Source organism: Heteronotia binoei, chromosome 18 (genome assembly GCF_032191835.1).
Source record: "Heteronotia binoei isolate CCM8104 ecotype False Entrance Well chromosome 18, APGP_CSIRO_Hbin_v1, whole genome shotgun sequence".
Taxonomy (NCBI): domain Eukaryota; kingdom Metazoa; phylum Chordata; class Lepidosauria; order Squamata; family Gekkonidae; genus Heteronotia; species Heteronotia binoei.
Genome location: NC_083240.1, coordinates 33,523,787 through 33,539,765, shown reverse-complemented (window position 1 = coordinate 33,539,765; position 15,979 = coordinate 33,523,787). Strand labels below are relative to the sequence as shown.

Below are 15,979 nucleotides of genomic sequence, written 5' to 3'. Positions count from 1 at the left end.
GACAGTACTGACTTTGATGGACCAAGGGTCTGATTCAGTATGCAGGGCCGGCCCTAGACTGTCTGGCACCCTAGGCAAGGCTAACTTCTGCCACTCCCTCTGCACTGATAACATCACCGAGTCACACAAGGGGGTGCCCAATTCAGCGCCCCAGAAGGCCACCCTAGTTTGCCTAGTGGCAGGGCCAGCCCTAAGTATGACAGGTTCACGTCTATTAAGGGTTTTTATTTGGGGGGGAGATGAAAGAGGCACAAAGTCCTTCCCCTGGGAATCCAGACTCCCCCAGAGCCAGCAGAACCCTTTGAAAACCAGCCTGGGCCAGGATTACACTGCCTTGCCCCACCATGCACACAGCTGCACACATGCACCCCCTCTACATTCTACTGAGGGGCACCCCCTCTACATTCTACTGAGGTATCTCTGGATGCCTTCCAGAGATACCTGCATAGACGCACATGCTACCATATCCTATTATGATGCACACTGGAAGACACCCACTCACACACACTTGATGGAGAGAAGTTAAGAGAGAGATTCGCAGGCTGAAGGAGTTACATGGTGTGGTGGTGGTGGTGGTGGTGGTGGTGGAAAATGCCATCAATTTGTAGCCGACATGGTGGTCCTAGTGTTCAGGGCAAGAGATGTTCAGAGTTGGCTTGCCCTTGCCTTCTCTGGAGAGCCACTTTGGTGTAGTAGTTAAGTGTGTGGACTCTTATCTGGGAGAACTGGGTTTGATTCCCCACTCCTCCACTTGCAGCTGCTGGAATGGCCTTGGGTCAGCCATAGCTCTCGCAGGAGTTGTACTTGAAAGGGAAGCTGTTGTGAAAGCCCTCTCGGCCCCACCCACCTCACAGGGTGTCTGTTGCATGTGTGTACGGGGGGAAGGTAAAGGAGATTGTGACAGCTCTGAGACTCTGGAATCCAGAGTATAGGGCGGGATATAAATCCAATATCATCTTCTGCATTGCAACCTTGGACGTCTTTGGTGAACTCCCATCCAAATACTAACCAGCGGCTTCCCAGCTTAGCTTCTGAGATCAGATGATATCAGGCTAGCCTAGGCTATCTAGGTCAGGCCTCTTCAGTAGAAAAACACAAGCGTCCAACAGAATCTTCAAGTTTAACAAAATTTATGGGAGGGGATGAGTTTCCGTGAGTCATGGCTCACTTCTTCAGGTACAGCTAGAATTCTGAAGAAGTGAGCAGTGACTCAGAAAAACTTCTCCCCTGCAGCAACTATTGAACGTATGAAGCTGCCTTATACTGAATCAGACCCTGGGTCCATCAAAGTCAGTCTTGTCTACTAAGACTGGCAGCGGCTCTCCAGGGTCTCAAGCTGAAGTTTTTCACACCTACTTGCCTGGACTGTTTTTAGTTGGAGATGCCAAGGACTGAAGAACCTGGGACCTTCTGCTTACCAAGCAGATGCTCTACCATTGAGCCACCATCCCTCCCAAATATGAAGAGATTTCATATGAACACATGAGGCTGCCTTATACTGAATCAGACCTTCGTTCCATTCAAGTCACTCTTGTCTACTCAGACTGGCAGCGGCTCTCCAGGGCGTCAAGCTGAAGTTTTCCACACCTATTTGCCTGGACCCTTTTTAGTTGGAGATGCCGGGGATTGAACCTGGGACTATCTGCTTACCAAGCAAATGCTCTACCACCGTCCCTCCCCTTGATTGTTAGTCTAAGGTGCTACCTGCTCTCTTCTGCTGCTACAAACAGTCTGCCCATCTTGATCTAAGCCAGGGGTGCCACGTGTGGTTCTTGAAGCCCCCACTGCCCCATTGCCCAGCTTGGAGAAGGCATTTAAAGTTGAAGTTGCTTTCTTTCCACCTCCTCATCTATTTCCTTCCTTCCTCTCTCCCGGTTCTCACCCATCTGACGTTTGGGTCTTGCAGCTCCCACAGGTCTGACGCTTATTCTATGTGGCTGTTACCTTATGCAAGTTTGGCCTCCCGGATCTAGGCCTACTCAGTGTGGAAGTGAAAGGTCCCCTGTGCAAGCACCAGTCGCTTCCGACTCTGGGGTTGCTTTCACAACGTTTTCACAGCAGACTTTTCAAGGGGTGGTTTGCCTTTGCCTTCCCCGGTCATTACACTTCCCTCCCCAGCAAGCTGGGTACTCATTTTACCGACCTCGGAAGGATGGAAGGCTGAGTCAACCTCGAGCCGGATACCTGAAAATCTCGCTACTGCCCGGGATCGAACTCAGGTCGTGAGCAGAGCTTAGGACTGCAATACCGCAGCTTTAACACTACTCAGTGTGAGTGACCCCTAAAAGAGTCGGGGGGGGGGTGTATGGCGAGGCAAAGAGAAAAACGCGCTTTTCTCGAGCGCGTTTACTGCTGCAGAATCGCGCCAGACTTTGGCGGCAACGCAGAGCCCTCCGCAGCTGCAGAGCAAGATCGGGCGTCGGCCTGCACGTCTGCCGCGGGACGCTGCATGTGACTGCGGGGGCCTTCCAAACCGCGCGCAAAAAGTTCGTTCGGCGTCACGCTGCCTGCCAAGGGACACCCCTCTGCATTCAGGACAGTGCGCAGCGTTTGCGCAAACGGCCCCACAATCCCCGGGCAAGAAAGCCCTCCCGCCCTATCAGGCTGCCCGCGGAGGAGGGGGATCCTCCTCGGCTCCAAGGCCGGCCCGCCGCCGCCCGCCCAGGCCCGATCGCGGCCGCCCGCCTAACCTGCTCCCCGGCCGGCGCGTCCTGTTGCAGCGGCGAGGGTTGCTTGCGGGGCCCGACGCCGGCCGCCAGAGCCTCCAGCAGCTCGAGCAGGCACACCACCTGCGTCACCAGGCCGGCCACGGCGCCCGGCCCGCAGAGGTCCGAGAGGCGCTGCAGCTCCGAGCCCAGCGCCCCGGCCAGCCGGTACACCTGCTCCAGGGCCAGCTGCCTCGGGGCGCTCGCCTTCGTCCCCGGCTCTTCCATGGCCCGCCGGCCGCCACCGCCGCTGCCCGGCCGCCGCGTCAACCCAGCACGGGCGGCTCCGCCCCGGCTTGGCTCCGAATCAGAGGCCCGAGAAGGAGAAGAGGCCGGAGCGCCTCTGGGGCGCAGGAAACGGCGGCGGAGGGTGACTTTCGCTTCTGTGCTTGCCTTTCCTCTCTGGACTTACTTTCGCTCTCACCATCTCATCTTAATGAGGTGTGCTCCTGCCTTGGTTGCCACCTCCAGCCTGGAAAGTTCCTAGAGATTTGGGGGTGTTGTCCATGGATTTGGAGAGGGATTTCACCTACAATCTACTATGGTAGATCATAGATTTCCCCCCACCAAGCTGCCCTCTTCCCCAAGAAAACTCTGTCTTGCCCAGAGAGTCATTCAGTTAGTCATATTTATTACAGTCATTAGACCATCCATGTGCAGAAGGAAAAAATATTACAAAAGTACAAAACAAAGGTTAAAAATTAAAAGTATGCATACAAGCAGAGATATATGAAATATGCCAAATTATCCAAGTCCAGTATTCAGACTTGGTTAATGTACATCTTCCGCAGCCTCATAATCAACACACGAAACCTGGCAACTTCATAGATGACGCTTATAACGAGACCACCCGAAAATATTCAACTCCATACTTCTTCTCAAGGACTGGGGAAGGGCAGTGGCCCAGTGGCAGATCATCTGCTTGGCATGCAGAAGGTCCCAGGTTCAATCTCCAGCATCCCCAGTTATAAAAGGATCAGATAGGAGGTGACATAGGAGGTGGTAGGAGGTGGTGGCGGCCACAAGCATAGCCACCTTCAAGAGGGGTTTAGATAAAAATATGGAGCAGAGGTCCATCAGTGGCTATTAGCCACAGTGTGTGTGTGTGTGTGTGTGTGTGTGTGTGTGTGTATATATATATATATATATATATATATATATATATATATATATATATATATATATATATATAAATTTTTGCCACTGTGTGACACAGAGTGTTGGACTGGATGGGCCATTGGCCTGATCTAACATGGCTTCTCTTATGTTCTTATGACATGAAAGACCTCCACATGAAACCCTGGATAAAAAGATATCAGTTACTTTGGGAGAAAAATGGGGTTATAAGCAGTGTTCCCTCTAAACTGAGTTAGTGTGAGCTAGCTCACAGATTTTTAGCCTCCAGCTCACATCTTTTTGTCTTAGCTCAGGAAGGATGACCCCAGAGCACAATAATTTATGCTGCAGCTCACAGCTTTAATGCCAGGAGCTCACAAAGTGGAATTTTTGCTCACAAGATTCTGCAGCTTAGAGGGAACATGGGTTATAAGTGAAAGTAAATATGGCTTCATGGCACGCACCTTCTTATCGGAAGTAGCAGGGCTTTTTTTGGGTAGAAAAAGCCCAGCAGGCACTCATTTGCGTATTAGGCCACACCCCCTGATGTCACCACTGTTTCACATAGGACTCTTGGTAGAAAAATCCCAGCTGGAATTAATTTACGTATTAGGCCACACACCCTAGCTGGGACTGCGTTCCTATCCTGCTCAAAAAAAGCCCTGGGAAGTAGTATTTATAGAGTTAGATCAAGATGGGTAGATGTTTATCTAACAGTAGAAAAGACCAGAAGCACCTTGAAAACTAACAAAATTTATGGGAGGGCAGGAGCTTGCATGAGTGAGGGCTCACTTCTTCAGATGCAGCTAGAACGTGAGTCCATTTGCCATGTATCTCAGATGCCAAATGGGCAAATGACAGTAGCAGACTTGATTGGATTACTTGTGTTATGCAGAGGGGTGATTGGATTAGGTGTGACATGCTGAGGGGTAGTAGGTGTGGAGAAATCAGCATTGGTAATGAGACAGGAAACCGAGGTCTGGATTTGAGTCCTGATGAACGCATTGTCTTGAGCTTTCTTTATCAGTTGCATTATCAAAGCAAAGGAGTGCTGGGATTGTTCAAGTGCAGAAATGCCCAAGGTTTGTAGGAGGGGCTCTTGTTTCAGTTCTGACCAGCAGTCTTCCTTTGAATGAAGCATCTGTTGGAGCAGGAAAAAGGTGTTTCCTGTGAAATGGGTTGAGGTGGGGTGTTTGAAAAGGAAGAGAAGCAGGACAAATCTGCTCAGAATGCGCAGCCGCCCCTTGCGGCACGGCCTGGCTCCTTGAAGAGTGAGGAGTGCTGCATCTACTAATTCTCAAAGCCTGAAATTGCAGGAGGATGTGATGCATTTGACATAATCGTTGATAAGGAAGTGCCTCTGAGCATGTACAAGGTGCTTTCCTCGTGTCTCTACGATGGGCAGTGAGCTTTCCTTGCTCGCTGACAGGAATGGGATAGGCTCGTGGAGATGGAGCTAAGCAAGGCTTTTTTGAGCAGGAATGCACAGAAACACAGTTCTAGCTGGCTTGGTTCTAAGGGGTGTGGCCTGATATGCAAATGAGTTCCTGCTGGGCTTTTTCTCCAATAAAAGCCCTGTGTGAAATAATGACGATGTCAGGGGATGTAGCATAATATGCAAATGAGCTCCTGCTGGGTTTTTTCTACCCAAAAAGCCCTGGAGCTAAGGAAGCCAGGGCCTCTGCAAGCCGGTCTGAGCTTCCTGATTGTATTCCCAAGAGAAGCTGCTGTTTTGCCTCCTTGCCAGTCTCCGCTGGTGCCTCAACTAAGAATAGGTGGGGGTTCAGAGTGTACATCCTGCCTCCCTGCAAGCTCCCAGTTGACTTCCTCAGGAAAAACCCAGGAGGAAGTGGGAGGAAGAGGCCCAGCCTGAGAGGGAGGCTGCTGTAGTGAGCAGGGAGTCCTGTTCGGGGGACCCCTGCAAAGACGATGGAGTCGCTACCTGTCTGGCTTCTCTTCTTGCAGCTCCAGGGGCTGAGGATTGGGATGGATGCCTCTGAGCTGGACCCCAATGGAAAAAATGTCTGCAGGTCAACCAGGTAGGCCCGGTAGTGGCAGCCGGCCCATCAGGATGGGCCAAAGAGGGAGGCCTGAGAACAGGATGCCTGTTCCCTGGGGGCAGGCGCTATCCAGGGTAACCAACTCCAGGTTGGGAAATTCCTGGAGATTTAGCAATGAAGCAGGGCCGGATTAACAAATAGGCTGAATAGGCACCGGCCTATGGGCCTCCATGTTTTTAGGGGCCTCAGGCTGGGTTTTCCCTGTGCTTGCAGCCCTCCCAGCCGGCATGCACAGCCAGCGACTGAGCCGCTTTTTGCCAGACTTGCCTGGTGTGGCTGCTGCTGGTATCATTGCCAAGTTTGCCCTCTCTGCTTCTCCCCCGTAGCTTGGTCAAAGGGGCTTTTGAGAAGGGACCTGCAGGCTGCTGAGGAGGGGGGCATGGCCTAATATGCCCATGTGAAAGAATGGTGACATCAGGGGGCATGGCCTAATATGCGAATGAGTTCCTGCTGGGATTTATCTACCAAAAAAGCCCATGTGAAAGAATGGTGACATCAGGGGGGCATGGCCTAATATGCAAATGAGTTCCTGCTGGGCTTTATCTACCAAAGAAAGCCCTGATAAATTGTAATTCTGGGAGATCTCCAGGCACTTCCTAGAGGTTGACTGCCGTGGGCACAGCCTGGGGGTTGGATTGCTTCCTCTTGGGGACAAGCCAGGGAGCTTTGGGGGAGGTCTGGCATCGTGCGTGATGCTGTACTGACTGTTGGGGGGGGGGGGTTGAGGTCCCCGAATTTCAATTTCTGTGCCTCCTTTCCTACTGCATTTCCCACCGGTCTCACTGAAGCTGATGTCAGTCCTCTGCTCCGATTCAAAGTGCCAAAAGCATATAAAACCCCCTTTCTGCTAGTGTGTGTGTGTTTTGAATTGTGACCCTGCTGAGGAGCTGAGCCTGGTTCTTGGTGGTTGGCTCTGAGCTGACACCTTGGCTCTTACCAAAGTTCTCTTGCTTTGGGGGACTTTGCGGTAGCTTTTTTCAAGAGCACAAACAAGAAAGAAAACATTGGTGACCTTCCACTGTAAGGAAAAAGCCCCAACTGGCAGAGCTCCCAGAACAGGAATTGCAGATTTTTGTGTGAGCATTGGGGGCAGGGAGGGTGTATGTGTTTGGGGGTGGGGGGGTGGTGGTCATCAAACCCATGAAGCTGGCAAAGTGCTGCATTTGAGTTCTCCGAGCAGCAGTTGTGGGGCTAGAACATAGAGGGGGCTTGTGACTCCCCCTTCTCTCTTATCCTTGCCAGCCCCACCTCAGTTCTCATCTGTTGTCCTGGCTGGAAGCAAGAAGGCCGAGAGTGCTCCGTGAGTGAGTATGGGGGCTCCATTTCCTCTCTCTTGTCTATTGTCTCCCTCCCCCGCAGCTCTCCTCTCCTCTGCCTCGCCAGGCTTCAAAAGGTGCTTCCTGTGAAGCCCCCGAGGGAGGGTGGAAGAAGTGGGATTCTACTAGGGTTGCTAACTCCTGGGTTGGGAAATTCCTAGAAATTTGGGGGTGGAAGCTGGGGAGGGCAGGGAAGAGACCACATGAAGTCGACCCTCCAAAACAGTCATTTTTTTCTCAAGGGCGAATTGATCTCTCTAGCCTGGGGAGCAGTTGAATGCTGGGAGATCCCCAGGCCTCACCTGGGGATTGGCAAGCCTAGATTCTAGCCAGCGTCTGGCCTGAGCCAATGAGGAGCTGATGCCCTGGACTCAGTCATAACGCGGCTCTTCATGCCTGCATGACCAGGGCCCTGAAACCTCCTTGTGTCTCCTTGTGTGCCCTCACCAGCTGTGTGTGAAGGAGCTGCTGCCTGCCGAGAAGAGGAAGTGTGCGTGCAACCTGGTGTTTGCCGCTGCAAACCTGGCTTCTTTGGGGCCAACTGCAATACACGTGAGTTTCAGTTGGGGGAGGGGGGCTGTGCAAACAAAGCAGGAAGGGGGTTATTTCTGGACTGAAAGCACCCTGCGGCTGTGACATCAGCAGCATTCATCCCCCACGCGTATCTTGCCAGGGTCTGCAGCTTTGGAGTCCCAGGGGTTCCTATGTGGCCAAAGGTTGTGGTGGCTGAAGATGTATTGGGGTGTGTAATTCAACATGCCTGGACACTGGGGGGCGCTACATCACTCAAAGTGTGTATAGATGCAGGTATTGCCTAGAATGGTGTGCCTCTTTGTCTAATCTTGAGAGCTGCCCTCTGACCCTTCCACTTTGTCCTTTCCCTCTCTCACATGGCCTTCCACAGAGACACATGTCTCTGCAGGTCTCTCCTGTAGATACAGTGCCTTCGTACCCCCACACATGCTGCCAGACAAGCTGGCCATTTGTGACAAGGAAAGCACTCTTCAGATTAGGCTTCTCTCCCTCCTTTCGATTGCAATCTGAATATGAACTGGATCTACTTGAATAAATGTTAAGTTTACCTCTTTTGCAATATGCTTGGGAGATTTAATGACTGCATGCAGCATCACGCTTCTTGGGCTGGGCAAAAAACTCTGCAATATTAACCAAATCTCCAATAGGATGGAAGGTTCATTCATCCCCGTCAGTCTGCCTTGCGGAACAGGCCAGCTCCGTGCTCCCCTCCTGCCCGAGGAGGAGGAGGATTCGTTTTATTTATACTCCACCTTTCTCCCCAGCGGAGCCCCCAAGGGGCTTACATTGTTCTCCTCTCCTCTGTTGTATCCTCAGAACAACCCTGTGAGATGGGTTAAGCTGGCTGTATGTGACTTGCCCTACATAAGAACATAAGAGAAGCCATGTTGGATCAGGCCAATGGTCCATCCAGTCCAACACTGTGTCACCCAGTGGCCAAAAAAACCAAGTGTGGGGCCAGGACACTAGAAGCCCTCCCACTATTCCCCCTCCCAAGCATATAGAGCATCACTGCCCCAGACAGAGAGTTCCAACAATACGCTGTGGTTAATAGCCACTGATGGATCTCTGCTCCAGATGTTTATCCAATCCCCTCTTGAAGCTGGCTATGCCTGTAGCCACCACCTGTGGCAGTGAATGCCATGTGTTAATCACCCTTTGGGTAAAGAAGTACTTCCTGCCTGGGTCACCCCGGTGAGCTTCTATGGCAAAGTAGGAATTCCAATCTGGGTTTCTGAAAAGTGCTGGGTTCGATGCATGAGGAGACCCGGGTAGAGTTGATCACAGCTCTTTATTTGTGATTACAGCATAAAAGGTCGTCCCCTGTGCAAGCAAGCACCAGTCGTTTCCAACTCTGGGATGATGTCACTTTCATGATGTTTTCCTGGCAGGCTTTTTACGGGGTGGTTTGCCATTGCCTTCCCCAGTCATTTACACTTTCTCCCCAGCAAGCTGGGTACTCATTTGACCAACCTTGGAAGGATGGAGTCAACCTTGAGCTGGCTACCTGAACCCAACTTACAGGGCCCTGTAAGAAGAGCCCTGTAAGCTCTTGGAGGATTGGCTACATCAGGGGGGTGTAGCCTAATGTGCAGAGGAGTTCCTGCTACAAAAAAAGCCCTGCCTAAATGAATGTATCGGTTTGCTTACATTGTTTTAGTGTATACACCACTTATCTTTAACTGTGCAGTGAAGATCTCTGTGGCGGCAGTTTCTGACAAAGCAGTGTGTTTTCGAGTCTGCCCGGCTAATTGGATCTCCAGGGGTCAATTAAAAACCCCATGGACAAAAGACCCCACCTGGCCCTGCCTACTTTCTACAAACATTTGGCAGGACCACCAGGGCTGGGCCTAGACTGTCTAGCACTCTAGGTAAAGCTAATTTCTGGCACACACACACATACCCCGCACTGATAACATTACCAAGACACATGGGGAGGGCACCCAATTTGGTGCCCCCAGAAGGCCGGCACCCTAGGCAGGGCTGGCCCTGGGTACCACGTAGCAATCTACTATGTAGCGTGATAATGCTACCCATGTAGCCAGTTTGGCGTAATAGTTAAGTGCGCGGACTCTTATCTGGGAGAACCGGGTTTGATTCCCCACTACTCTACCTGCAGCCGCTGGAATGGCCTTGGGTCAGCCACAGTTCTGGCAGAGGTTGTCCTTGAAAGGGCAGCTTCTGTCAGAGCTGCTGGAATGGCCTTGAGTCAGCCACAGCTCTGGCAGAGGTTGTCCTTGAAAGGGCAGCTTCTGTCAGAGCTCTCTCAGCCCCACCCACCTCACAGGGTGTCTGTTGTGGGGAAGGAAGATAAAGGATATTGTGAGCCGCTCTGAGATTCAGAGTGGAGGGCGGGATATAAATTCAATATCTTCTTCTTCCAGTTTGGTGTAGTGGTTAAGTGTGCGGACTCTTATCTGGGAGAACCGGGTTTGATTCCCCACTCCTCCACTTGCACCTGCTAGCATGGCCTTGGGTCAGCCATAGCTCTGGCAGAGGTTGTCCTTGAAAGGGCAGCTGCTGTGAGAGCCCTTTCCAGCCCCACCCACCTCACAGGGTGTCTGTTGTGGGGGAGGAAGGTAAAGGAGATTGTGAGCCGCTCTGAGACTCTTCGGAGTGGAGGGCGGGATATAAATCCAATATCTTCTTCTTCTTCCTCAGCCTAATCTGCCTCAGAGGATCATTCCACTGCTCTCATTACACTGTTCTATCCTCTGCACTGTTTGATGTATCATGCCTGATACTTTCTGCATTGTTTCTAATTTTTGCAACCCTAGGCCGATTGTAATCCTTCAAATCCTATTGTAATCCTGGTCTTATTGTAACCGTACAAGGGTTGTAATCCTCCAAGCCCTATTGTAATCCTAGTCTTATTGCACTTTGTTAGAAATCTTACGCTATCGTTCCGTTTAATGACATGGCTTTATACTGCGCAGTCTGCCGTGAGTCTCAGGGAGAAAAGTGGGCTGTAAATAAAGTAAAAATCAATACACTTTATTTTAAGTGTTACATTTATTTTAAAATCATAGTGATGGCCGCAGGAATAAACAGCTTTAAGGGGGAATTTGATAAATTCATGGAGAATAAGGCCTTGTGGCTACTAGCCATGGTGGCTGAGGGGAACCTCCACATTCAAAAGCGCTTAACCTCTGAATCCCAAAACCAAGAGGCAACTTTAGGGGAAGGCCTCGGCCTCTATGCCCTGCTGTTGGTTGTCCAGAGGAACTGGTTGGCCACTGTGTGAGACAGGGTGCTAGACTAGGTGGACCACTGCTCTGATCCAGCTGGACTCTTCTTCTGATGTTCCTAAGTAAAACTGTTGTAAGGATAAGATGAAGGAGGAAAGCTGAACATTATAAGCTGCTTTGGGTCCCTGCTAAGGAGAAAAGCAGTGCATAAATGCCCCAATAGGCAGCTTCAGGGGTCATTTTGTAGAAAAATAGGTGGTGGAGCTCGTTAGTGCAACTCATTAGCATATGCCATTCCCCCACCTGCCAAAAGCAACCAGACGCAAGAAAGGAGAGTCCCAGATGAGTGAGGCCTGCTTAGACTGGTTAGAGATCCAGCCAGCCCAAGCAGGCCTCGCTCTCCTGGGGCTCTCCTTGGCTACCCCCTCCATAGTCAAAAGGCCAGCGAGCCACCCCCCACACAAAATCACATAAGAAGTGGAGAAAGGGTGGTGTGGACTTCTCCAGGGGTTATTGAGGGCTGTTGGGGGTGTGGAAAAGCTCCTGGTGGCTGGCTGGCTGCCCGCTCTCCTAATCCAGGGATCGTTATGTAGCTGCATCTACTACTTATTGGACAAGGGGAACCCTCAGAAAGGTCCAGGAGTTGCACCCCTGTGAGCTCCTGCTGAATTCAAGGCCTGGACGGATTGATACCTGCCGCCTTCCTTCAGCCCTTCCTAGAAGATCTAATCTGGCTTCCAGTTCTAAGGCTGCCATTTGGCGGAGTCGAGGGCAGCGAGACCTTCCCTGTCGTTCCGCCTCAGCATCTCCATTCTCTTCCAGGTTGCCCTGACAAATACTGGGGCCCCGACTGCAAAGAACGCTGCCTTTGCTATCCTTACGGAAAGTGTAATCCAGCCACCGGAGAATGCACCTGTCATCCTGGCCGCTGGGGGGCACTCTGCCAGTTTGCCTGCCAGTGCGGCCCCCACGGCCACTGCAACCCCCTCACCGGGACCTGCCGCTGCAAGCAAGGCTGGTGGGCGCCAGACTGCAGGAAGCAGTGCCTGTGCAACCTGGCCGGCTCGCGTTGCGATCCAGCAACCGGCCGCTGCTTCTGCGACCCTGGATGGTGGGGCAGGAAGTGCTCCTCTCCCTGCCACTGCAACCACTCACCCTGCGCCCAGGAGTCCGGCCGATGTGAGTGCAGGGCAGGGGCGTGGGGGCCATCCTGCCAGCAACAGTGCCAGTGCCTGCATGGGACCTGCAGCCCCCAAGACGGACAGTGCGCTTGTGATGCCGGCTACCGGGGCCAGAGGTGTACAGATCCCTGTCCTGCCGGGACCTTTGGGCTGCAGTGCAGATACAGGTGAGTGGCCAGAAAAAGGCATCCCATTTCAACTCCCAGCTGCAGAACTGGTGACCCAGGGGTGGTGCCTCTGCAGAGGGAAAGAGGTATGGCGATCCAGCTGCAAAAATAGATGCCAAAAGCCCCTTGTTCTGAATGGAACGAGATTGCATGAGGGGGATTCTTAGGTTTGGGAAGGGGGGCATGGCTCATTGCTCCCAGAGGGTGCCCTGGTTCAGTCACTGGCCTCTCCAGTGAAAAGGAAAAGATAGGAGGTGACATTGAAAGGCCTCTGCCTAAGACCCTGGAGAGCTGTTGCCAGTGTGAGTAGACAAGACTGACTTTGAGGGTCCAGGGCTCTGATTCAGTAGAAGACAGCTTCATGTGGCAGATGACAGAACTGGAAGCAGGGCTATTTTTTTTTTAATAGCAGGAGCTCCTTTGCATATCAGGCCACACCCCCTGGTGTAGCCAATCCTCCATGAGCTTACAGTAGGCCCCGTAAGAAGAGCCCTGTAAGCTCTTGGAGGATTGGCTACATCAGGGGTGTGTGGCCTAATATGCAAAGGAGTTCCTGCTACAAAAAAAGCCCCGAGCCTGGAAGTCTCACGAAGCGACAGCGCACACAGCGGTTGTCGATTTATTTTCCCTGAGGAAGGCACTGGGAAACTTGCACGGTTTTTAAAGCACAGCTTGGCCTAGCAGATGTCATTGGTGGCACTGATCCTGCCGAAGCTGTGTGGAGGTGCCAGCCTCCAGGTAGGTCCTGGTGATCTCCTGGAATCATAGCTCAGCTCCAGACGGCAGAGATTAGTTCTCCTGCAAAAATAGATGCCAAAAGCCCCTTGTTCTGAATGGAATGAGATTGCATGAGGGGGATTCTTAGATTCTTAGAAAATGGCTGTTTTGGAGGGTGGAGTCTATGGCATTGTAACGCACAGAGGTCTCTGTCCTTCCCAGGCTCCATCCCCCAAAGCCCCAGGAATTTCCCAACCTGGATCTGGCAACTCTACCCTCACATCCCACACCAGCGCCCAGAAGGGGGCTGGTAACCCTACTACCAGGGCTTTTTTTTGTAGCAGGAACTCCTTTGCATATTAGGCCACACATCCCTGATGGAGCCAATCCTCCAAGAGCTTACAGGGCTCTTCGTACGGGGCCTACTATAAACTCTTGGAAGATTGGCTATACCAGAGGGTGTGGCCTAATACGCAAAGGAGTCCCTGCTACAAAAAAAAGCCCTGCCTAGTACTACCGATGGCCCTTCCTCTCTACCCCCGCAGCTGTGGCCACTGCCTGCAGAGACAGCCCTGCTCTCCGGTCGATGGATTCTGCCTGGCTTGTGAGGCCGGCTGGAACGGGACCCGCTGTAATCAGCCCTGCCTGCCGGGGCACTATGGGGAAAACTGTGCCCAGCTCTGCCCCCGCTGTTACCAAGGGGAGACCTGTCACCCCCAAACTGGGGAATGCCAGAACTGCGAACCAGGCTTCCGAGGTGCCAGGTAGGAACTCAGTTTGCCCTTCAAAACGAAAACTTTGGCCTCACCCCACCTTTAGGATAGATAACTGGAGGCAGCTCTAGGCACAGTCTCATAAGGAGGCTGGGCGGCCCCTGTGAGCCACTGGGAAAGGCCAGAGAGAGTGTGATGGAAGGGTGGCGGGCGCAGGTTCAGCTGGTTTGCTGTGGCTCGAAAAGAGGGCTCCCCCCCACCCCAAGACTTAGTAGGGAGGTGCAACCAATACTCCCTTAAAGCCGGGGGTGGCCAAACTTGCTTAACATAAGAGGCACATAGAATAAATGTCAGATGTTTGAGAGCTGCAAGACACGAATATCAGATGTCTGAGTGCCACAAGGAAGGAAGGCAAATAGATGGGAGGAGGGAGAGATGGAAATAAAGCAACTTTAATTTTCAATGCATTCTCTAAGTCACCATCTGTCTTGACTTGGAGAAGTGATTTTTAAAAGAGAGAAATGCCTTCTCCAAGGTGGTTGACACAGCAGTGAGGGCTTCAAGAGCCATACAAAATGTGTGAAAGAGCCACCTTGGTGTAGTGGTTAAGTGTGCGGACTCTTATCTGGGAGAACCGGGTTTGATTCCCCACTCCTCCACTTGCAGCTGCTGGCATGGCCTTGGGTCAGCCATAGCTCTGGCAGAGGTTGTCCTTGAAAGGGCAGCTGCTGTGAGAGCCCTCTCCAGCCCCACCCACCTCACAGGGTGTCTGTTGTGGGGGAGGAAGGTAAAGGAGATTGTGAGCCACTCTGAGACTCTTCGGAGTGGAGGGCGGGATATAAATCCAATATCATCCTTCTTCTTCTTTGGTCTAAGATGCAGTGCCTTGTGAGCAAAAATTCTACTTCATGAGCTACTGGCATTAAAGCTGTGAGCTACTGCATATATTAGTTTGCTTTGAGGCCATCCTTCCTGTGCTAAAACAAAGATGTATGAGCTGAAGTCTGAAAAACTGTGAACTAGCTCACACTAACTCAGCTTAGAGGGAACACTGGTAGCAACATAGTCTGGTCACTTTGAGGAAAGAGACTCTCTCCTGCTCCCCCTCTCTTTCCCCACAGGTGTGACCTGCCCTGCCCCGCAGGCTTCTTTGGGAAGGGCTGCCACCTTGTCTGCCCCAGCTGCTTCAATGGGAGTTGTGATCCAGTGTCTGGGTCGTGTGTGTGCCAAGCCGGATACTGGGGCACTAGGTAAAAAGGGGATCGCTGGACCTGGGCGGGGCAGAGCAGCTGCCCAGGCTGCTAGGCTGTAGCTGGGAACTGGCTGTGTCCTTCTGTCTTCTTGCAGCTGCAACCAGACCTGCCTGGAAGGGCATTACGGGCGTAACTGCTCTGAGGTCTGCCGTTGCCCTGGGGGCCTGTGCCATCCATCTTCTGGGACCTGCCAGTGGAGTAAGTAGCCTTTTGTCTCTCTTGGGGCTGATCCTGGTTTGAATTGGCAGAGGGGAGGGGGCTAGTGCCTGCTGGGGTCTTGGATCAAGCCACACAGCTGGGGGTTATGATGTGGCTATTAGCCACAGCTTATCGTTGGAACTCTCTGTCTGGAGCAGTGATGCTCTGAATTCTTGGTGCTTGGGGGGGGGGAGCAACAGTGGGAGGGCTTCTAGTCTTCTGTGCCCACTGGTGGAGCTCCTGATGGCACTTTTGGTCACTGTGTGACACAGAGTGTTGGACTGGATGGGCCACTGACCTGATCCAACATGGCTTCACTGATGGTTTTATGTCTGGGGCAGTGATGCTCTGTATTCGTGGAGGGGGCAACAGTGGGAGGACTTCTAGCGTCCCGGCCCCGCTGGTGGGCCTCCTGATGGCACCTGGGGTTTTTGGCCACTGTGTGACACAGAGTGTTGGACTGGATGGGCCACTGGCTTGATCCAACATGGCTTCACTGATGGTCTTATGTCTGGGGCAGTGATGCTCTGTATTCTTGGTGGGGCAACAGTAGGAGGGCTTCTAGTGTCCTGGCCCCACTGGTCCTCCTGATGGCACCTGGGGTTTTTGGCCACTGTGTGACACAGAGTCTTGGACTGGATGGGCCACTGGCCGGATCCAACATGGCTTCTCTTATGTTCTCTGCTCTGCCTGACTTTTGTTCTTCCTCCAGGAGGCCTGAGCCAAGAGGTTCTTCTAGGGGGCATCCTGACCCCACTGCTGCTCCTCCTCCTGCTCTGCGTTTGCTGCTGCTGCTGCCGCTCAGCTCCAGGGGCCACCAGTGACAGGTAA

The 15,979-nt window shown here is 52.4% G+C and overlaps 2 protein-coding genes across 2 annotated transcripts in view; one reads left to right on the top strand and one right to left on the bottom strand.

Moving 5' to 3' along the window:
* Positions 1 to 2,942, bottom strand: part of RILP (Rab interacting lysosomal protein) — a 21,267-nt gene extending 18,325 nt beyond the window's left edge. Inside the window, exon 1 of the mRNA XM_060259486.1 lies at positions 2,691 to 2,942. Within this exon, the coding sequence (XP_060115469.1) occupies positions 2,691 to 2,933 (243 nt within the window). The 5' untranslated portion in view covers positions 2,934 to 2,942. The remainder of the gene's footprint in view (positions 1 to 2,690) is intronic.
* Positions 2,932 to 15,979, top strand: SCARF1 (scavenger receptor class F member 1). Its single transcript, XM_060259644.1, has 8 exons — positions 2,932 to 3,075; positions 7,077 to 7,185; positions 7,648 to 7,749; positions 11,742 to 12,267; positions 13,530 to 13,748; positions 14,819 to 14,947; positions 15,045 to 15,148; positions 15,861 to 15,979. Exons 1-8 carry the CDS (start codon positions 2,932 to 2,934, stop codon positions 15,977 to 15,979), a joined length of 1,452 nt encoding a protein of 483 aa, XP_060115627.1.

Excerpts from the sequence above, each read along its gene's own strand:
- SCARF1 (XM_060259644.1), top strand. The coding sequence starts at position 2,932 with ATGGCCCGCCGGCCGCCACCGCCGCTGCCCGGCCGCCGCGTCAACCCA. Across the intron at positions 12,268-13,529 it reads GGGCTGCAGTGCAGATACAG|CTGTGGCCACTGCCTGCAGA; the intron begins GTGAGTGGCCAG and ends CTACCCCCGCAG. Across the intron at positions 15,149-15,860 it reads TTCTGGGACCTGCCAGTGGA|GAGGCCTGAGCCAAGAGGTT; the intron begins GTAAGTAGCCTT and ends TTCTTCCTCCAG.